Source organism: Dasypus novemcinctus, chromosome 3 (genome assembly GCF_030445035.2).
Source record: "Dasypus novemcinctus isolate mDasNov1 chromosome 3, mDasNov1.1.hap2, whole genome shotgun sequence".
Classification (NCBI taxonomy): Eukaryota; Metazoa; Chordata; class Mammalia; order Cingulata; family Dasypodidae; genus Dasypus; species Dasypus novemcinctus.
In genome coordinates, this window is record NC_080675.1 from 32,892,885 (window position 1) to 32,916,797 (window position 23,913).

A 23,913-nucleotide genomic window follows, 5' to 3' on the forward strand; every position below is an offset into this window, starting at 1 on the left:
AAGGTCATCTCCACCCCAAGAGAAGGAAAGGTGGGTAGCAATTCCTCTAATCTCTTCATTATTGGTCTCAATCTAATTGAAAGGACTGAGATGGAGAGAAGTATGAAAAGTTGAAACCACTGAAGTCTAGGTATTTCAAATGCCTCTCTAAAATCCACCCTGGTATCCTATGTCTTTGGGGAAGTTGTTATAAGATCAGAAAAGTCAGAAGGATTTTTCCACTCTCTGCTTTTCAACAAATTTGAGGTTAAAAAGAAAAATTTTAATCAACATAACATTTGCTATACTAGTTTATTCATTATAGAGCAGGGGTTCTTAACAAGAGGTCTGTGAGCTTGAACTGAAATTCAAAAAAACATTCTTGTGGGGATGTGTCAGTGCAGGTGTGATATATTTATTAAATACACAATATAGTTGGACTTAGTAAGGGGTCTGTGGTTTTCATCTGACTGACAAAGGGGTCCATGGAACAAAAAATATTAAGAACCTGTTATAGAGAAATATACAGAACAAAATGCTACAATCTTCAATCATTGGTTGAATCCTCCCACTATCTGTCAATGTAGTGAATTAAAGAAGATGTGGTCTGAATTATAGACACAGATGAGAAAAAAGGGAATGAAAAAGAGAAGGAGGGAAGCAGCTGTGGCTCAATCAGATGAGCTCCAGTCTACCACATGGGAGGCCCTCGGTTTATGTCCCAGGGCCTCCTTGTGAAGGCAGGCTCGCCTACAGACACGGCAGAGAGCCGACTCAGCAAGGTGACACAACAAAAAGAAGGGAGACAAGCGAGAACACAGAAGAGCCCATAGCGAATGGACACAGAGAGGAGACAGCAAGCAAGCCGCAAGGGAGGAGGGGAAATAAAATAAATACAGACATAGAAGAAAGTACAGCAAATGGACACAGAGAGCAGATAGCATGCAAAAAGCCGCAAGGGGGGGAGATTACAAAGAGAGAGAAGAAAAGATAAGGAAAAAAATAAAAGAGAAATTCTCATGAGTGCCAAGGAGACACTTGGAGATTAAAAGCAAAGTGAAGGGGAAAAAAAAAGAATCAGACTGATGTGAAAGGCCACCAGGATTGTCAAAAACAAGGGCAAAAAAGTGCAAATGCAAGTCATTCTGTGGATGATTTGGGTAATATTAGCCACATTCTCTGGGTGGTAGTTAAAATAAGTCTACATATTCCAGTAATTTGGCTTAATGCACTAAGGAAATAAGGTTCCTCCATAATTGAAGAGAACCATTGCTTCTGGCTAGTGAACATATGATTTAAACTATCAGGTGCTCAGATAAACTTTAAGTTGCCAAACTACAGTCTTGATAAGAATTATGTTATGTATCATGATAACTCTGAATGTAATTATCAGTAGTACAACTTTATGATTCAGAAATCTGCCCAGAGAAGAAACCTTTGCACATCTATCCCTATTGCTACAGAAGAACTGACTGTTAATGTGAAAAAATTGAGATAAGGAAGGGAGGTATCTATAACAGCCACTCATCCTCACTCAATACAGTGAGGACAGATGTCGAATCAGAAAAATGATCCTCACCCTAAAGCAAGCTGGAAGGTACCAATAATGAGAAAAATTGAACAAAATATAGAAAAAGAAAAAAGTGAGATATTCTAAAAGATATCATAATGAGGGGCAAAAAATAAAATCTGTTTGACCAAAAACACATAGAAAGGAAAAAAAAAGTCTCCCAATGCAGTTTTATAAAGTTTGGGATTCTACATTAAACAAGGAACACAGGAAGTGTTTGTGGCTTGACTGATAGAGCATCTGCCTACCATATGGAGGTGCCAGGGTTCGATACCCAGGGCCTCCTGACCCATGTGGTGAGCTGGCCCACACACAGTGCTGCCATGTGCAAAGAGTGCCATGCCACGCAGGGGTGTCCCCCGTGTAGGGGTGCCCCATGTGCAGGGAATGCACCCCAGAGGGAGAGCCACCCTGCGCAATGAAATTGCGGCCCACCCAGGAGAGCCCACATGGAAAACTGACACAGCAAGATTACACACAGAAAAAGCGATGCGGTTTCCCAGTGCTGCGTGACAAGAATGCAAGCGGACACAGAAGAACAAGCAGAGAATGGACACCAAGAGCGGACAACCAGGGGGGAAGGGGAGAGAAATAAATCTTTAAAAAAAAAAAGAAACAAAAAACCAAGGAACTAGAAACAGCTCAACTTATAGTTGATGCACCTTGCTATCTAGAAAACAAAAGGTAAAATCAAATTTAAAAAGCAAAATCAACTAATGCTATCAAATAAAAGAAAAGAAACAAATCTGGGTAAAAAAGCACAAAAAAAAATAGATAAGGTTTAAACATAATGATAACCTGAAGTTAGAAAATTAAAAAGAAAAAAAAGTAAGTAGGCTTATGGTATAGTAAAAAGATATGCAAAATCAGGAAATTTGGAACAAATATAAGTCAGCAGGTCTGAGAGACATGCTCTTGTTATTAAGGGAATTGGCTTTAAAAAAACAAGAAACTTATCAAAATCACATGATTTGAAAAATCGTGAAGAACTGAGGAGGTACCAGAGACTAGAAAGAAACAAATGAAGCACCAGTCTTCAAAACCATAAGGAGTGTGTCCCTGATAATCACCATCTGGTAAGTCTAACTCGAATACCTAGTAAAATAATGGAACAAATATTAAAAGAAAAAAATCCATAAATACTTAAGAGTTTAATGGGCTCAAGAAGAACAGTAGTATGGAGACTGCTTTTATTTATTTTAAAACATGCTGTAAAATTTTTATTTTTTAGGATAATTTAGGGGGAAAAAGGGAATCTAGCAAATACCTATAATACCCTTGGATTTTAGAGAAGCTTTTGAGAAAATTTCATAAAATTCTTATTCTAAATTATATTTTCAGTCAGGGGTTCACGCCATGATATAATTAATTATAATACAATGGAAAAACCTGACAACAGTTAAAAGATGTAACCATAAGATAGGATAAATAGCAGAGAATCAGGTTAGGATGTGATTTGGGGAAGGGGTATTAAACATTATTTAGAATCATTAACATCTGGGAGGAGAAACAAATATCAGAGTAGTGAAATGTGTGGATGACAGCAATGTGAAAAACATAAATATCAAAATAACACCAGATCCTGTCAAAGGAAAAAGGACAATCAAAATAAGATACAAAAGGGTGAAGGAGACCAAATCTTCTTAGCGTAAACTATGTGGCCAGCACTATCCTAAATATTTGACCTAGGTCATCTCATCTCTTTCTCACTTTAACTCCATGTACATATTATCACTATCATTTGACAGATGTGGGAATTGAGTTTCTGAGAGACAAGGGAACTTACTCAAGGCCTGACAGTTATTGGCAATGCTCAAATTTGAACTCTGGTCCATCTGATTCTAAAGTCTATGTTCTTTCAACAATACTATGCTGCCTACCATATGGAGGGTCCATAAATTAGAACATAATTTTTGGTGGGGGTGAAATTTGAGCCATAGACCCTCAAGGGACGGGAAAAATGTAGAAAGAAGTAACAGGTGAAAAAGGAAAAGGCAGACAATGGGCAAAAAACTAAGTGACTTCACAATCTGACAGCAAGAAAAAGAAAATTTGCCATAATCTAAATGATCAGAGCAGAGAATTTCCTTCTCTTTTTAACTTAGCTCTGATGAAATGTGTCTTGACTACTGTGGAGCTGAGAGTACTTCATTAATATAAAGACAAAGTAGAACACTGAAAAGAACAGTAGAAGTCAAAGAACTCAACATGTATAAGGCTGGCTGAATAGTCAGGAAGGCTTTGTCATATAAGCAGCTTTCAAATATGTTTAGCTATGAGAAAGAGGTCTTGCTTGCCAACTAGGTAATAGCAACCTATGGCAAGAAATGCAGATAGACGTGGTAGAATTAAAATGGGTAAAAGAAATTAAGATTAGAATTACATATCAAAGATACTTCTTTGGAGTCAAATTCAAAAGATTATCAAATAGTACTTTTAATGTTCTCCTTAAGTAGATTATTTCAAGAAATATTTAGAATGTAAGCTCTTTGAACTCAACAGCCTTATTTTGTTTTATTTTGCCATGGATAGCAGCTAGCACATTTCAGGTACTTGGTAAATATAAAACACTATATATTACAGTTCTGAATTCCACCAAGGGTTTTGAATTCTACCAACTAAACACTAAAGTTCATATTACAGAACTACATTAACCATTTACCAAATCCCAGACAAGGCAACCAGTAAGTCTTGGATTCATATAAACCGTATAAATCACTTTATAGGAAACGGTAACTAAGAAAGCTACAATTCAAGCTTCCAAGTTTACTAGAAACTGCATCAGAGAGTACAAATGCCAAAATAAATATACTTGAGCTTTTTGCTAAAGAACTAATATTTGCCAATGACATACTTATTATGAGAACATCTACATCCTTCATACCAACGCATCAAATACCAAGAGCAGTACCCCCACTGATACTCTATCACCTCAAAAAGATGTGAAAAAAAAAAAGATGTGTGGAAGAAGGCGAACGTTAATCTCGAATATTGCTAACAAGAACAGCAGAGGGCAACACTGATCATTCAGAAAGATAAAATAAGCTTATTTTAAAGGTAGCATCTGAGACACTAATTACGGCAGAGTTTCTAAGATTATAAAACTGCAAATCACTACATATACGATATGCCATCTGTTCAGAAATTCAAATACAGTCCAATACCTAATGTGAAAATGTTTCTAATATTAAGCTACTGACAATGGTATGTTTCATAAGATGTTTGAACAAAAGAAAAGTCATTTATGAAACCTGATTTAAATATGTCTCTAAGCCCTGTCCATCATTTACATTCAACTGCTGCCATTACAGCATAACCAGTATCAGGAGAAGATCAATCAGTACCTGCATTACCTACTCTTATATTCTATATCCTGGAAAATCTCTGTGCATTTATGTCCATTTATACTATTTTATGTTTTCAATCTGTGCAAAAAGCGGGTGCACAAAACACATACTGCAAAAGACAGCAGTTAAAAGGCTTTCCATTGGGGGAATGGAAATGCAGTTTGAATGAAATCTCCAAATGATCCAGAACTTACCTGCTTGGCGTTGGGTGAATGCAACTGTGCAGATACTGGACGCTATAAAAGACAGAAACATGAAATAAAGCCTTATCTTTTCCTAACATGCCTTTATTTTCCATCTCCTACATCTATGATAGAAAAAAGGAAAAAATTATCTTCAAGCAGAGACCAAAAGCAAGAACCCTACAGTTTGTGGCAGAAAGATTACAAGCACTTATTAGGTTGATGCAAAAGTAACTGCAGATTTGTATTGTTGAAATTTGCCATTTGCTATTGGCATACAGTCTTAAATGTGGTTTATGTTATATATCATTTTAATATGCATTTTTTGCTTTATTTTTTTGCTAATGACCTATTACTTGCTGCTTACTTTATATTGATGTTAGACTGTGGAAATGATGTTAGACAAAAAGCAAATTTCAGCGATTTTCTTATGAGTTCAAAATGGTCGTAAAGCAGCAGACAACTCACAACATCAACAACGAAGATGGCCAGGAACTGCTAACGAATGTACAGGGCAGTGGTGGTTCAAGAAGTTTTACAAAGGTTTCCTCCTGACAGCCTTCATGTTACTCAAATGTGGCCACTCTCACAGCCAAACTCAGCGTGTAGATGCGATGCATTCCCCCCAGCGTGGGACACAACACCCGGGGATGAGCCTCCCTGGCACCGAGGGATCACTACCACATACCAGCTGAAGAAGCAACTAGAAAATGACCTTGAATTAAAGATTCAATGCGGAACAGCAGAATATACCTGTCTACATATAATAACATGACTTCGGGAAGCTGTTTGACCTAATGTAAGGGGGAAATGGAAAGGAGAAATGAGATTATAAGGCTGTGAGTCTCTAAAAAAGAGTCTGGAGGTTGTCAGAAGGAATACCCCTATGTACAACTGAACAGAGTCTAAGAGACAGATAAGGTAGATACAACCCCAGGTATTGGCTCTTTTGAGGGATAAAGAGACCCACGGGTTCTATGGTCATGGCAGAAGGGGTTCACTGCCATGACAGATAGCCCTTCTTTGGAGCTGGTGTTTCTGCGTGATGGAATTGGACTCAGAGGGGATCTCTTTTCACAAGACTTGCATGCTACTTTATTGGAATTGTAGTTGGTGCTGGGTTTAAGATATATGTAGGGGATTTGAATCTCTGGACTGATAATATGACACCCAGGCCCAGAGCCTCAACAGACTTCAGCTCCTACACTTTGATTTATTGGACTTACTCCACTCAGCTAACATGGAGTTGAAGAAGGTCAACCACCACAACATGGAGCCTAGAGTGTCTACAACTGGAAGCGGGAGGAGTGCATCCAGTACCCATGTGGAATCTAAACCCTCACTTGACATAGGTGTGCAATGGACACAACCAATCCAATGTCCACAGAGAAAATGTGGAATGGGTGTGGGAACGGTAGCCATGGTGGCTGCTGGGTGTGGGGAATGGGAGGAAGAGATGAGATGTAGAGGCGTTTTCGGGACGTGGAGATGTCCTGGATAGTGCTTCACGGACAATTACGGGACATTGTAGATCCCCCCAGGGCCCACTGGATGGAACGTGAGAGAGTCTGGGCTATGATGTGGACCATTGACTATGGGGTGCAGTGATGCTCAGAGATGAACTTACCAGGTGCAATGGATGTGTCATGATGATGGGAGAGAGTGTTGCTGTGGGGGGAGTGGGGGGCGGGGGCGGTGGGGTTGAATGGGACCTCATATTTTTCATAATGTAATTTTTAAAAAAAATAATAAATAATAATCGAATCTGAAAAAAAAAAAAAAAAAAGAAACAGATTCCCAATGCTGCCTAACAAGAATGCAAGTGGACACAGAAGAACACACAGAGAATGGACACAGACAACGGGGTGTGTGGGGGAGAGGGGAGAGATTAAATAAAATAAATCTTTAAAAAATAAAAAAAAATAAAATAAATATAAAAAAAATAAAAATAAAAAAAAGAAGTTTTACAAAGGAGATGAGAGCCTTGAAGTTGAGGAGAATAGTGGCCAGCCATGGGAAGTTGACAACCAATTGGGAGCAATCATTGAAGCCGATCCTCTTACAACTACCCAAGAAGATGCCGAAAAACTCAAACATCGACCGTTCTACAGTTATTCGGTATTTGAAGCAAATTGGAAAGGTGAAAAAACTTGGTAAGTGGGTACCTCATGGCTGACCGGAAAAAAACAAAAAAATCATCATTTTGGAGTGTCATCTTCTCTTATTCTACTCAACAACAATGAACCATTTCTCAATCAGATTGTGATGTGCGACAAAAAGTGGATTTTATACGATAACTGGCGACAACCAGCTCAGTGGTTGAACCAAGAAGTCTCAAAGCACTTCCCAGAGCCAAACTTGCACCAAAAAAAAGGTCATGGTCACTGTTGGTGGTCTGCTGCCAGTCTGATCCACTACAGTTTTCTGAATCCTGGCAAAACCATTACATCTGAGAAGTATGCTCAGCAAACTGATGAGTTGCATCAAAGACTGCAACACCTGCAGCTGGCACTGGTCTACAGAAAGGGCCCAATTCTCCTCCATGACAACTCCTGACTGAGTGTCACACAACCAATGCTTCAAAAGTTGAACGAATTAGGTTACAAAGTTTTGCCTCATCTACAATATTCACCTGACCTCTCGTCAACCGACTACCATTTCTTCTAGCATCTCGACAACTGTTTGCAGGGAAGATGCTTCCACAACCAGCAGGACGCAGAAAACACTTTCCAAGAGATCATCGAATCCCGAAGCATGGATTTTTAAGCTACAGGAATACACAAACTTATTTCTCATTGGCAAAAATGTGTTGATTGTAATGGGTCCTATTTTGATTAATAAAGATGTGTTTGAACCGAGGTATAATTTAAAATTCACAGTCTGAAACTACAATTCCTTTTGCACCAACCTAAATATTACTCTTTTTCATACTGATTTTCCTGATGATATATCTATTCCAGCTTCACCTTCTCACCACTGAGAGAACACTCTTACCACCAGGTCCCTGAAGATCCTGAAACTAACTACTCCACCAGACAAATTTGTTTGACACTGTACATATAACTAACATACAGTTTCTTTAGCCTTTAATAAGTGTCCTATAGGCTGCTTATAGACAAAGTCATGCCAATTCTTACCAGTTAGCAAAACAAATGATGAATAAAATCTCTATGTTTTGCAAAAAGCTGCCAATAAAAACTGACAGGTCAGCTAAGAAAAGGGATCAGTTCATCCAAGATTGAAATTCAGTTACCCCTAGAGTGAAACTTGGCAGAAACCATGTTAGAGCTGCACAGAAACATTCACAATCTTTTTTACAAGAGGTCAAGAAGACTGCTCTTGCCACAGGTACTGTAGGGAACAATCTGCAAAGGAATGTGATTGTCTAAATTATACTTTCTTAGTGCACCTAAGTTAATCCCCTACTTTTTCTTATTAAAAATTAAAGAAAACCCTTTGATCTGTGATGATGCAAAGATCAAGTACAACTCTGTTGCCTGGTTTTACTTCTAATCCTCAAAATACAGTATACCCTGTTCCACTTCACAACACTAATTAGGAATAATTCTAGAGCAGGAGGTCAGCTAGGCAGACCACAGACTGAATCCAGTCCAAACACACGTTATGCTTGGCTGGCAAAGTTGTCTTTTTTTTAATTGAACTAATTGCCAATATTTAAAAATCAGATTTCTAATTTCTCTAGATAATAGGAAGATTTGACAACACAGCCCACACACATGCATGGCAACGATCACCTAAAGCACACGAGGAAAACAGCTGTGTCTTTTATAGGAGGTGGGCACTCTCCACTGAACCTCAGTCACATCACTCTTTGCTGTACTAGACCTGGCCCTATATACTCATTTATATTACCTGCCTGCAGGTCCTATAGGCATTTGAGTGTGTAAACCCTGTTCTAATGAAAAGTTATCTGAATAAATAATAGTAAATGAGCTTGCCAAGCAGAAATAATACTCTAAGATGAGCAAGCAAAAGGAAGAAGAGGAGGGTAGAAGAAAGGAGGAGCGTTGGGAGAAAAGGAGTAGGAGAAAGTAGAGAGGGTGGCAGATAAAAGGAGAGGGAGAGGAAGGGACAAGTAGAGGGAGAAGAAGAGCTTACAATCTAATAGAGGAGTAGTGAAAATATCAAAGCAACAAATCATTGAATGCAAAACAATGCGACATAGATCTAGTAAATAATGGTGAAATGAAAAGTAAAGGTCATGGCCAGTGGGATGGATTTAATAAGAAAAGATCTCCATAACTTCTGAAAAGCAAAGTACTCAATCCAGACTGAAAGAGAGGAGGAAGGTGGATCTTTCAACTAAGAAAAAGCACTAAAGGCAAAGAAACAAATGGAAACTAGCATGGTATAGACAGCAAGGAATGGTGAAATGAGTAGATAGAATGATTAGCTGATTGGTTTAACTGAGGTAAAGATGCAGGGTAGACAAAGACTGGAGCAATGCTTGATCAAATGATATTTCCAACATGCACAAGTTTCTTTAGGTATTTATCTCATTTAACCTCAATCAATAATTCATGGTCATTGAGGGTCCTTTTAAAGAGAAGCACTGGCTGAGAAGATACTATTTCAATTGAGCATCTTATTGTAGAAACTAGTCTAAAGAGCAAAAGAGAATGTATTAATGCCTAGGATTTAGTAATTTAGTAGACTCTCTGTGCCTTGTTTATGAACATAACTTGGGGAGGGGGGTTGATTTTTAAAAAGAGAAAGGAAAAATAGAAAAAGCCAAGAGAAAATAAAAAGCAAAAACCAGAGGGTAAGTTTTGAAGAAAGTATTGAAAGCATAAGCTAGCAGCCACAGCTGAATACAACTGCCTCCTGTCTGGACTGCTCCCCAAACTCTCCTGCTCCAAGTGCCATCACAGCTGCAACGTCTCAACTCATTCATTGATATCAGCTGCCATTTTCCAGTAATACTCCTTGGGGCTCCCTACTGCTGAATTTGCTTACCTGAAGTTTCTGGAAAGGGTTTCTCCTGGAAGACTCAAAGGTGGGATAAATTGTCCGGGTTGATGCCCGCTGGGCAGGATCTTGACACACAAATCCTGCGAGGGAATTGGCAACATTAAAACCTGCCAATTTCTAAATTAACAGGTTTAGCTGCACCTTTTCTTTCGATGTACAAACTCAGTATACAGAGATCTATCCTCAAGGGGATTGTGCAGGACCCTCCCATACACACTTGAACTTTGAACCACTCTCACAGGAGAGAACAAGAAAAGAAAATATGCAGATAAATCAGCCTCACTAGTTGGGTGTCTTAATTTGATTATTACTGAGAAACAGATCTATATTTCTGATGAACTACAGAGTAAAAATGTAAACCACCATTTTAACTACACAATTTTTAGTAAAAACAAGTTATTTTAAAGTGGCTTCCTGGGAGGTGACTGCAAATAATGTGGGTTTTTTGTTGTTATTGGTTTATTTTGCTGTGTGTCTGTGTGTTTATATATACTGTTGTTTTTACTGTGAGAATCCAAAAGTAAATGAGGGCCTTGTCCAGTTACATGATCCACATCTGGAACTGCTGAGGATGGTCTATTGGCAACTTTCAAAATGGGTTTTGTAGATTATCCATGGCTTAAGAAATTGGACTTGAGCTAATTTTACTTGCTTCCTAAAAAGAAGCAGATTCCATCCAAGGAAACTAGAGTAGCTTCGTTTTACAGCTTTTGCTGGTACAATGAGTACTATTTGATCTCAAATACATTTTACTATGTTTTTTTTAGTGTGCTTTAAAACAAAACAAAATAACCAAATCCGACAACATACCCACCTGACTCCTATCTCCTTTTCAAAGTTTTGGCTTATCTATTCAAAAAGGGATTTCGTCCTTGGTCTACTTCAGTTATAACTACTACAGAAGGGACCATGTTGAGACTAGCAGAGACTGTCTAGCAGAAACATAGCCAGTCTCTTTTGTAAGAAGGCTTCTTCAGTGGGTTTCACTTGCCCAGCTTGGAGAAAAAGACACTTTCTCCAGATCTTTGCTTAATTCTCTTCCACAGCTCATAATTTCTGTGCCCCAGGTCTCAGTCTTAGTTGTGGTTCAGCCTCAGGACAGGATGGAGCCAGAGGGAGTAGAAACATATAAACTTTTCCCTGAAAATATAATTTTTTTAGTACAAAACATTCAGCATGGCTCAGGAACTGCCAGCTGGCAACACCTATAGAGACTGAAAAAATGGATGTTCTGGTTAACTTTTATTGTGTTGAATTCAGAAAACTCTACTCACCTACAACAGTGAACATATCTGAAATCATACTGGCTTTAATCTTTAGGTCCAGAGGTGCATCACTAACAGAACAGAGAAAGAAAAGAGCATTCGATAGTTTTATAGGTTAATGAAACAGCTGCTCCCTAATAGGCCCCAATATTGCAATGTTTCCAAATGTCAGTGAGGAGTAACACATAAAGCACATCAAATTCATGGAAAAAGAAAAAGAAACCCGGCAGATATCCTAGAAATAAAAAACCAGTGCTAAACTTGTCCTCTTTAAGGCAGGCCCAGCACCAAGGCACTGATTCCATGACATGCAATCATTTTATTCCAGAAGGTCTTACGCAATTCAAATTTTACACAAATCAAATATACTGTTTCATTATCACTGTGGATTTTAGAGGTTCAGATTTTTAACATGCTCTTTTATGAGAACATCCATCAATCAAATTATTTTTTACTGCTGTAATAGTCAAATCACATTCATATGCAAGAGAAGAAACTTTGGCCACCTTCATACTTTTTTAAAGGCTTCGTTTTCTGTTCTAAATCAATCTTCTTAGGCTTGCAACTGGGGGCAAAAAATAATAATAATAATAATACAAATAATACCAAAATATCACAAGATGATGCAGCAGGGATCCACATGGAAACAGAAACAACACAGACTGAAAGCAGAAGGCCTCCCTCTGGCAGTGACTGCCCATTTTGGCTTTTGCATTGAGGTGATACTCCAGGAAACAGGCTTCCCTGGCTGCTGCACCCAATGCATCATTCTGCGGATCTCTAAGATTGTATAATGTGCCTTGCTGGGCAATCTGCGAAAGGCTGACTTGACAAAAGTATAGCATACCATTTGGAGCATCTGTAATACCTAGCTTTACCTTACTATTGAGGCTAAGCCAAACTCCCATCCCACAAAGTAGTACATCTGTCTTTATTTGATTAGCTGGTATTTTGCCAATATCACTCATACTTACAAACCCAGCAGCTGGGTGGTCTGTGGCATAAATCTCTAGGGTTCTCTTACTGTTTGGAAAAGTATATAGCTAATAGAAATTCTGGCTGTAGCTGAGGTTATAAGCAGAATCTTCTCTGTTATTGAAAAGCATCCTTTCTTCTTCTGAACATTAGGTTGGTTAAAAAAAATTTTTTTAAAGACTACTTGGAGTGTTTAGACTTTAATCTTGGATGGATAGCAGAACATGGGACAGGGCAAAAGGACCAGATTATTATCTATAATACCCCAGGTCTACCTCTGTATCTTCTCTAAGCATATCTGGGTTGGGTTCTATACAAGTCTTTGATAATAAAGGGAATATAATATCTTATATATTTCTTCAGCCATAGCAGAACACCTGCAAAGTTTAAAATAAAAAAAAAAAAAAAACCAACAGGATAAAAATGAATGCATGAATTATCTCTTAGAAATCCAGCATTCAGGAAGCATATATTGTAAACTAACCAAGAAGACAAGGATCCAGGGTAACCATACAATCTTTGACAATATTCCACAAACCCCCCAAATTCAGAAATTCTCTCTACCTAATAATTAGGGTGAAAAAATCTCCTAATACCAAGAAACATGACCAAAAAAAAAAAAAAAAGGGTTTCAGTCCTCTCGTTTAAGGTTTGTCCTTTTCTAGTTGACAGAACTAACTTACCAGGCCAAAGAAGGAGAGAGATTCACTTCCAACAGCCATGGCTTCAGAGTAGAATCTATGAGCACGTCAAAGCCATAGAGTTCTAGAAATACAACATAACACAATATACAAGATCATTTTCCATGTCACAACCTAACAAACATCTGGAAGATTCAATCCAATCAATTCCCATCAGAGATCTAGAAATTCACTGAGTATAAGTAGCAAATGGAAGTAGAAGCAGACTCTTTCAAATTCAGGAGAAATTAATCAAGATTGAGGGATAATAAAATAATGCTATAATATTCCACTGTTTTTCAACTCTATTGACGCTTCTGAGTTATAAGTACAGGTATGATTCTGCTGTGCTTATAAGTAAAATATGTTAGAAAAAGAATGAAACAAGCCTATCCAATAGCAATGCTGCTTTGGGCTTGCTCTGGATTGTCCTCCCCAAACCCTTACCCCTACCTTCCCCACTGTGACAGTCTGAGATTATTTTATGAATCCCCGAAAGAGAAAGATTATGTTTGTAATTCCTCTGGTATGATACTATTGATTGCATTAAATTCAGCTGAGGTGTCTTTGATTAGATTACCTGTTAAGATTCGGGCTTTTGATTTGACTACATCAGGGGGCATGACTGTGACTCAGGTTGAGTTTCTACCACCTTGCTGGGTCGGATATAAACAGATCTTCATGCAGACAGACATAGAAAGCTCTGTCATTTTTTATCCTGCTATGTGACAGAAAGGAGAAGGCTCAAACAGCTGAGGCCCCGGGAAAAGGTTAGCCATTCTGCGTGATAGTTTACAGCTGAAATTGGGCAGAACAGCAGAGACTGCCATAAAAGGCCCAGAAAGAAACAAGTCTTATACCAGGAGAGAGGACTACAGGATCACTTAAGCATGGAACCCCAAGGCTCAGCCCACGGAGCTCAGAAGGAAGAGGAAGCCAAGAGGGGAAGGTGAAACCTCACAGAGATCAGAGGCCATCTTGCTTCACACATGGCAACACACCAAAATCAACAAAAGCTGACTTTGGTAAGAAAGCATATCTGCTGATGCCTTGATTTGGCCTTAAGACTCTTAAGCTTTCACCCCAACTAAATCCCCTTTATAAAAGCCAACAGATTCTGGTACTTTGCATTGGCCGCCCTTTGGCAGACTAGTTTACCCACCCACACCTCCCAGCCACACTCTGAAAAGAGAAAATCTATTGAAGGCATTTCCTTGGGATCCTTCCATCACAATTTTCTTAAACTAAGACCTTTCTTTTGCAAGCTAGGTCAAGAAGACATCTAAGTGCAAAATATATTTATTCTTTCCCCTCTCGTATGGTTTCAATTTCCTTTTGAAGGTGGAAAATAAAGTACCCTGGCCCAACATAGACAGAAAGACAGAATAGAAAGGAGGGAGCCAGTGGCAGCAGAGCACAAGTACTGTGATAAGCCATCACACACCACTAATATTTTTGAAGAGGTGAGGGAGCTGGAGCTCAAGTTTCTAAGACTTCTAGAGTCTCTACTTGTTCCTTCCCATAACTTCCCATCTATTCCAAGGAGCAAAAGAAGAGTCATGAACAGCCTTTTCTCTCAGAATGTCAGGTTTTACTTAACAAATTTAGGGATTAGGGGTAACTTCAGTGCCTCAGCTGTCAAACTTCACTGTTACTTCAAGACCCTTTCAACAGAAATCCCAGTAGCACAGTAGTCCTCCTTGGTATTATATACATATATACCAAATATATCAGCCTCTTGGAAGGTCTACTCACTCCCAAACATCCCAACTTTGTCTTTCAAATAAATTATTTGCACCTTTTCTTCAAGAGAGAAGACTAGCTTCCCTAGAATTTGATCAGTAGCTACATGCCAGAGCTCACACCCACAGCACACTACAAGGTATTTTCCAGAAATTCATTCTGAAACAAGTTTTCTTATTTTAAGAAGGATTTTTTCATTTCCTAATATTCTAAAAAATAAATGTAGAATTCTGAAAAGATGTACCCAAAGACTCTGTTCTAGAATGTAGAACCCAAGAAGAATAAAGTTCTATGATACAGTACCAAGAATCCTAGATAAGAGACTAGAGCTCTGGGCCTTTCTCTTGACTTCTATTTATTGATTACGGAAACTGGGGGAATCATTTATCATTCTGAGATTTCTTTAACTTCCTTTGGCTTCCTCTATGAATCACCATTTGTCAATATCTGAATGTTTTCAGTAACCCTATGTCCAGAATTCCTATTTATACAATATAGATTCCAGAAGTCATGTATATTTCAATTCTGTCTAGGAAAAAGAGTTTCCATGAAAGAATTGGCTTCCATGGTAATTATTTAGGATTCTGTTTAATTTGAAAAAAAAAAGCATATTAAACTATAAGTTTTACATATCAACTATAAGAGAGTTTGTGATGGGATTGACTTTCATGTAACTATACAAATGCAGTATATTCTGCTGAATATCTTTCCTAATCCTCAGTAACCCCACAGATCATAGCCCCTCTAAACTGAGAAAAATATTTGGAGATACAGATTAAATGAGACACTTAAAAGGAAAAACCTAATTGCAAAATCTCCAAGTCCATTTTAACATTACACAAGCAAGAGAGGATGAAATGTCTCACTCAAGAAAAACAACAATCTCCTCAGATTACAAAAGCTAAAGCACAGATTCAAATGTTTCATAAAGTGGTAATATTCATAATAATCAAATGAGAAACAGGGTGGGATTAATGATTAATGCACCTATTGACAAGGTTTCCAGAATCAGCCACAAATGAAGAAAATTCAAACCAGAATAACTATCAAGGAGACCCACGATTTAAACACCTCACATTCGGCAACCACCACATTTACTTAACTATTCCCAAAATTAGAGGGAAATTCCAAGAATCTCAGTGGGCAGACTGAGAACCAATATTTTGGAGAAGTAAAAAAAAAAAAAAAAAAAAAGACCCAAAGAGAAAAAGAAAACACCCTTCACAATGTCAACTCCATTTTGACTCAGGTAAATAAAATTTGTCAGGGCTAAAGAATCTCCATGGTGAGTGTCCTCAAACCAAAAATGCAAGCATTGAATCTATGTCTGGATGTGTACCACTTAAGAGTGGAAGAAGAAACATAGTGGTATGAGACAGGATTACAACATGGTAAAAAGCTCAGCTCACCTAGGAGTGTGGAATTGAGGGAAAGGAACGGGGTGAAAAAGACAGCTTTTCTCTCAGGTTTATCTGTTAAAATAAAATTATTACCTCAGTTTAAGAAAAATAATTTGGGTCCTTGACAGGTTACTAGAGTCCTTATAACGACCCTTTTAACTTATGGTTGGCTTTCTATGTGGCACTGAAGATTTTAAAAGATAATGAGAAAAAGAGTAGGTCATCCTGAGAATATTAAAACTCCTCATCTTTCAGTGCTGTGTGTTTTAGCAGCAGCACTGTCTAGAATTTCAAAATTTGAGTATCCAGGATGAGATTGACCCAATGTTCCTGTCATTGGTGGATGCAGATAAACTAGGCTTTTCCAGTTCTGACAGTTACTGGACCCTGCTCCTTCTCTTTCTTCCTCTGTGTTGTCTTCATCACAGCAGATCAAGTATTTTTGAAGGACTATTGCTACCATCTTACTCAACTACACTTCCCCAAAATAATTTTCTTTGGTAAGAAATATTATTTCTTTTGGTTTCCAGTCAAACCACAACAAACTTGAAAATTATACCAGGGAGTGGTAATTAGACTACCTCCTACTCTACATAAGCCCCCTTATCTGTCCATTGCTTTAATACAGCTTTCTTAAAAGAGCAATTTACATTGGGCTGTCTTAACTTTCTTAATGCCAATTCACTCCCCAACCTATAAGAATTTGCTTCTGCTTCCACTCTCGAACCATCAACTGCTCTCACTATGATCCCCAACTACTATCTTACCGCTAAGTTCAAGCATCTGAAACCACTGACCACCCCTTACTTATTGAAGCTTTCTTCTCCCTTGGATTCTAGGACACTGCTCTCTTCTGATTCTTGTCCTCCATTCATTCCTTCTCTTCTGCCCAGCTATTCAATCATAGGTTTGCTCAGGGTGGCATTCTCAGGTATTTTCCCTTCTCAATTCTACTCTTATCTTGGGTGACCCTGTGTATTCTCATGGCTGCAATTAATATTACGACGATGACATTCATATATACATCTTTAGTGAAGTGTCTCCTGGACACCAAATCCATAGTTTCAATTGCCTTCTAGACATTTTCACTATGATATCCCATAGGTACTCAAACTTAAAAAATAATGGAACTTGTTATCTTTCCCCAAAATCTGCTGGACTGGCTATTATTCTGCATCTTGGAAAATGCTGACCCTGTTCATCAAGCTAGAAACACTCTCTTTAACTTCTCCAAATACTAGCAAACATCAGCAGTTCTCTTTCTCTTTTTCTGTTTAATCCAGCATCTCCTCTTATTCCCTATTGTGGTATAATTTACATGTAGTGAAATGGACAGATCTTAAGTGTACAATGTGATGAGTTCCTGAATTATTGCATACATCCATACAACATAAACTCCTATCAGGACATAGAACTATCACCCCAGAAATATCCCTCATGTGCCTTCCTGGTAGATACCCAACCCTACCCCGACCCTAGAAAAACACTATTCTTATTTATGTCACCACAATTTAGTATTGCCTAATCTAGAATATCATGTAAGTGGAAACATACAGTATATACTCTTTAGAGTTAGGCTCTTTTATCTGACATGTTTTTGAGATTAATTCATATTATTTCATTTATCAGTTTTTTTAGGATAGGTCTATTACATACAATAAAATTTACCCTTTTAAAGTATACAGTTTGATGAGTTTTGACAAATGTATACAGTTGTTTAACTACCACCACAGTCAAGAGATAGAACAATTCCATCACAGATGTTCCCTAGTGTTCTTTTGTGGTCTATCTCCACTCCCCATCCTCAGGCAACCACTGATCTGATCTCTGTCTGGTTTCTGCCTTTATCAGAAAGTGAGATAAATGAAACCACACAGTAGGTAGCCTTTGAGACTGTTGTTTTCACTTAGCATTATGCTTCTGAGATCTAGGTTGTTGCACATTATCAGTAGTAGTTCATTCAGTTTTATTGCTGAGTAGTATTCCATTATATGGACATATTATAAATTGCTTATCCATTCAACAGGTGATGAATATATGGGCTGTTTTCAGTTTGGGGGTGAATAAAGCTGCTATAAACATTTGTATGCAGGTACATGTGTGTGAATATGTGGTTTCATATCTCTTGGGTAAATTCCTATAAATAGGACTGCTGGGTTGCATGGTGAAGATCTGTATGACTGTATGACTCTTACCTCACTCATCTCTCCCCTCTGTACTTCATTCTCCACATGGCCATCAAAATTACCTTTCTATTTTTTTCTTAATTTTTTAAAATTAAAGATAATAGATCATAAGGAATGTTACATTAAAAAACATAAAAAAACAAGAAACATAAGAGGTTCCCATATAACCCACTCCCCACCCTCCACCACATCATTTTTGTAAATTATTTTTGAAGATATATACATCACAAAAAAAATGTTACACTAAGAAATATAAGAGGTTCCTAGAGAAGCGGACTTGGCCCAGTGGTTAGGGCATCCATCTATCACATGGGAGGTCCGCGGTTCAAATCCCAGGCCTCCTTGACCCACGTGGAGCTGGCCCATGCACAGTGCTGATGCACGCAATGAGTGCCGTGACAAGCAGGGGTGTCCCCCGCATAGGGGAGCCCCACGTGCAAGGAGTGCGCCCCATAAAGAGAGCCGCCCAGAGTAAAAGAAAATGCAGCCTGCCCAAGAATGGTGCCGCCCACACGGAGAGCTGACACAACAAAAAGAAACACAGATTCCCGTGCTGCTGACAACAACAGAAGCGGACAAAGACGACTCAGCAAACGGACACAGAGAACAGACAACCGGGATGGGGGGGTCAGGGGAAAGGGAGAGAAATAAATAAATAAATAAATCTTTAAAAAAAAAGAAGAGGTCCCTATATACCCCCCACCCCACTCCTCCCACACCAACAACCTCCCTCATCATTGCGGCACACTCATCACACTCGGTGAACACATTTTTGGGGCACTGTTGCACTACACAGATAACAGTTTACTCTGTAGTTCATACTCTCCCCCAGTACATTCAGCGGGTTATGGCAGGATATATAAAGTCCAGCATCTGACCCTGCAATATCATTAAGGACAACTCAAAATCCCAAAAATGCCCCCACATCACATCTCTTCTACCCTCTCCCTGCCCTCAGCAACTACTGTGGCCACTTTCTCCACCTCGATGCTAAAATTTCTTCTATTACTCATCACAATAGTTTTATAGTAGAATATCAGTAAGTCCACTCTAGTCCATTCTGTGGACCCTGGGATGGCAATGTCCCCTCCACCTCTAGATCAAGAGGGGACTTAGATTCCACATGGATGATGGATGCAATTCCTCTGCTTACAAATGTAGGCACTTTTGATTCTCTGGTGTGGTGGTTGACTATCTTCATCTCCCTGTTAGCTGACCTGGGTAAGACCAACAAACCAGAGAGTAGGAGTCACCACTCTGCTGAGGCTCAGGGCCCCGCTGACACATGGGCAGTCCAGAGATTCAAGTCTCCTGAGTATGGACCTTCCCTAGCACCAACCACAGGTTCAGTAAAAGTGACAGTAAGAGACATGTGTAGAAAAGTTACATCTGAGTCCACCTCCGTCACACTCAGGAGCACAAATTCCAAAGTAGGGCCCTCTGACATGGCACAGAGTTCCAAATCCATCTGCCATGACTATATAGCCTGTGGATCTCCGTAGCCTTCAGGAGAACCAGTATCTAGGGTTGTATCTACTTTGGCTTTTTCTGGGGTCCTGCTGAGGTGAGCATAAGCACAGCCGCTCTGATGACCTCCAACTCTTTTTGGAAGACTCTTAGCCATATCAACTCATTTGTCTTTGCCATTTCCCCCTTTTATTCAAGGTCAAAGAGCAGTTTTTAACACTTTCTAAAACATAAAATCTATATACAAAATTAATTAATTCAAAATGGATCAAAGACCCAAAATAAAACTCTTAGAAGAATGCACAGGAGTAAATCTTCATGACCTAGGCAAAGGATTCTTAGATAAGACACCAAAAACACAAGCAACAAAAGAAAAAATAGATAAACTGAACCTCACCAAAATTAAAAACTTTTGTGCTTCAAAGGTTATCATCAAGAATATGAAAAGACAACCCACAGAAGAGGAGAAAATATTTGTAAATCCCGTATCTAACAAGGGACTTTTATCTTACAACTCAAGAAAAAGACAAATATCCTGATTTAAAAATGGGCAAAGGATCTGAACAGACATTTCTGCAAAGATGATACACAAATGGCCAATAAGCACATGAAAAGATGCTAAACATCACTAGTCAGATAATAAGTGCTGCAGAGACAGTGGAGAAATCAGAACCCTATATACTGCCAGTGGGAATGTAAAATGGTGAAGCCACTTTGGAAAAAATCTGGCCGTTCGTCAAATGATTAAAAATAGAGTTACCATTCCTAGGTTTATACCAAGAGAAATGAAAAATATGTCCACCCAGAAACTTGTACACATATGTTTATAACAACATTACTCATTAGAGCAAAAAGGTGAAAGCAACCCAAATGTCCATCAACAGATGAATGCATAAACGAAATGTTGCATACCCCCACAATGAAATATTATTCAGCCATAAAAAGGAATGAAGCTCTGATACATGCTATAACGGGGATGAATCTTGAAAACATTATGCTAAATAAAGAAGACAGTTATAAAAGACCACATACTATATACTTCCACTCACAGGAAAGTCCAGAATAGGGAAATCTAAAGAAACAGAAAGTAGATTAGTAGTTGTTTAGGGCTTAGAGTGAGGGGAAGGGCAAAGAGATGGTAGATGATATCTAAAGGGTATGGGGTTTCTTTTTTTTTGAGGTGATAAAAAAGTTCTAAAATTAAAATTGGGAATACTTGCACAACTCTGAATATAACAAAAATCACTGAATTATGTACTTTAAATGGTGAATTGTATGGTATGTGAATTATATCTCAATACACTTTTTTTTAAAAATCCACAAATACAATAGTCAGATAGAGACAGGCAATGAATTGACCCAACGATAATAATGTCAGGTTGATTCCTGTAAAGTTAGTTGCTTCTAGTAATGTTGTACATTATTCACTATGTTATAATTCTGTCCTGCCAAAGCTTTCAGTCAAATCATGATAAATGTTAAAGGAAAAAAATAAAAAATCTTGTTGTTCCCCTGCTCAAAACCTTCCAGTGGTTTTTTGATATCTAAAGGATGAATTTGTCAGCCCTTTATAATCTGGCCCAATTTACCTCCAAGGCTTTATCATCTGTCCTACATTCCATGCAGGCTACATCCAGTCATGCTGAACTTCTTACCATTTCAAAAAATGTCATGTCCCGTCATGACATGTATTCTGCATATCATTTTCCCTCTGCTAGAAAAGGCTTTCTCCGGCTCCCCTAGGTACTTCTGTATTTCCATAGCACTTCAGTTCTTCTACTACTTGTACTGTCATTTATCATTTCATGTCTGCCCTCCCTACCACTTGAAGGCACATGGGATTGCAATCCAGAAATAAGAAGAAGAAAAAAAAAAAGTGAAAAACAGTGTATAATTTTTAAGACAGATGAAATAATTTGCAGCTATTATCCCCACCAATGATAAAGAACATAAGAGAAATTCTTATTAAGAATCTTCCATGTTAAGGCCATATTAAGGAAAAACTAATAAAAGATATCCTAAGAAGGGAGAACAAAAGATATAAAATAAAAATGCATACAAGGCCTAAGAGATTACTAAACATGTCACACCACTAATTTTGGAATCAGTCTACTAAGCCTGAAATAAAGGCCCAGCTGAAGGCAACAGGAAAAGTTGACATAAGCCAGGACTCACTGTCACTCAAATGTGATCTTATAAAGGTAATTCTTTACACCTTGGCTTTTGATTTGAATTGAAAAGCTAACAGGGAAGTCTTTATCTGAGGTCCAGAAGGAAAACTGAGAAAAAAATCAGACCAAGACCTCACAGGAAAATGAACTAAATAAAAGAAAAAGCCCAAAGCCAATTGTTAACTAGTCCAATAAATCAAAACATCATCCAGTCACCATAGGTAAAGGTAGATTTGAAAGGAATATCTAGGATTAGAAACTATTGACTAGAACAGAAAGACTGACCTTTTTAGGCCTGATCTCTTAGAAAGGATGATATCATTTTTCCTGAGATCTAGTTACAGAAGAGCAGAGGAAGAATCCAGGATATGGGGTAAGCCAAAAGTGGCCGGACTCATCTGAACTTGTCTTTATGTGAGTGGAAAGAGAGCCAGAGAGACCTGGCTCCCAAACTTGGCTTCGCCATTTATAAGCTGTGTGACCTAGAGCAAAATATTTAACCTTTCTGAATTGCTCTCCCCCCCTTGTCTATAAAATATGGGTAATAATTAAAAACAAAATCGTTGTGAGGACTAAACGAAATAACCAATAAAAAGCGTTCAACACACAGTGAGTTCTTCCTACATAAATCCCTTCCACAGTAATCTTGCCTTGCCATCTAAAGAGCAGCATGGGATAAACCAGAAGAGGGAATGGATCTTCTAACTCAAAAAGTGAATAGTTTGATGACTTTCATTATTTTTGTGTGTGTTGTTGGTCAAGTAGTTTCATTATTGGAGAATGCATGCAGGACCATTTTCAGGCCTTGAACAAATAGTTACAAACATCTTCCCTTTAAGAACTGCAGCACCAGAAGGCTAAACCAGCATTTATTCAATAAAGACAGGGGCAGTGGGCATGGTTTGACATGAAACAAGATGTCAGGGATCTGTGATCTCAATGGGGCCAGTTTGATCACTTCCACAAATGGCAACACAGCTGGTCAGCATGATCCCAGACCGGAGAGGACCAGGGTCATATTCTGTCTTTTCAGCCATCCTCACACACATGGATAAAACCAGTGTCAGCAGCAATATCTTTAAAGAACAGCTAACATCCTGTTATTTTTGGCTCAGTTTTTCTTCAACTGGTCAAAAAAGCTGTTCTCAAAGCCAGTTACTGCACAGTGCCAATTTCCCAAGAATATTTACAGGGTTGCTGTTTAAGCATATATTTGACATGGTACCATATTTTCACAATCTGGGAAGGCAATAAAAATGAAATTGTCAAAAATGTGTTTTGTTGGTGAAGGCATCAAAAATTCTATGACTCAAGAGTCCTATGATCAAGATGACATGATTGCCAAAATCTGTCTTCCGAATCCCCTTTTCTCCAAGCTGAGCGGAGATTAGACAGGAATCTAAAGGCTAGCTGTCATTTTCTAATTTCTCTCACTTACTAGCCCTAGAACCTGGGCAAAGGCCTTAATTTCTTAGGGTCTCAGTTTCTTGGTCTGGACTAATTATTCTCTGAGGTCCTTTCCAGGTGTACAAATATATGAAAAGGCGTTAAATGACTGTTTCAGGTAGTTTATAAAGGTTTTTAACTCTACACTGAAACTCCGGTAATATAATCCAGGTAAATGTATATATCATCCCATGTAAAATTTGGTTTGAGAAGAACCAATTCTTGGTGGTAATACACTCCTGAAAGACTAAACTATGTCTTCCCCACAGCAAGAACTGAAAAGAAGTTAAACACACGAATGAGTGAGTGAACATATTGAAGAAACCTAGAAACATAGTTGGACATTTCAGGTGGCAGAATGGGAAAGAAACTGTAAGACTGAAAGACTGAGAAAGAAACGGCATGCTCCTGGCAGAGCTCCATAAGATAGAAGGGCAGAAACAACAATTGGAAGAATAGCGAACCCCATCTCTGGACTACTGGTGTCCCCTGAAAGCACCAATGCTCTGT

At 38.4% G+C, this 23,913-nt stretch overlaps 1 protein-coding gene across 50 annotated transcripts in view; it reads right to left on the reverse strand.

The window, feature by feature from the left end:
* TTLL5 (tubulin tyrosine ligase like 5) overlaps window positions 1-23,913 on the reverse strand; it is a 349,192-nt gene that overhangs the window by 246,078 nt on the left and 79,201 nt on the right. For 20 of the 50 annotated variants that reach the window (XR_011648300.1, XM_058293047.2, XM_071213778.1 and 17 more), the window contains 4 exons: window positions 12,994-13,075; window positions 11,345-11,406; window positions 10,056-10,150; window positions 5,091-5,132 (listed from right to left, as the gene is read on the reverse strand). Coding sequence is in view for 49 of the 50 variants with exons in the window: in XM_058293047.2 (XP_058149030.1) it covers window positions 5,091-5,132; window positions 10,056-10,150; window positions 11,345-11,406; window positions 12,994-13,075 (281 nt within the window). In the remaining variant the exon portion in view is untranslated. Of the gene's footprint in view, window positions 1-5,090; window positions 5,133-10,055; window positions 10,151-11,344; window positions 11,407-11,849; window positions 11,901-12,993; window positions 13,076-23,913 lie in introns of all 50 variants that reach the window. The other 30 variants (XM_071213775.1, XM_058293005.2, XM_058293043.2 and 27 more) reach the window with 3 other exon arrangements.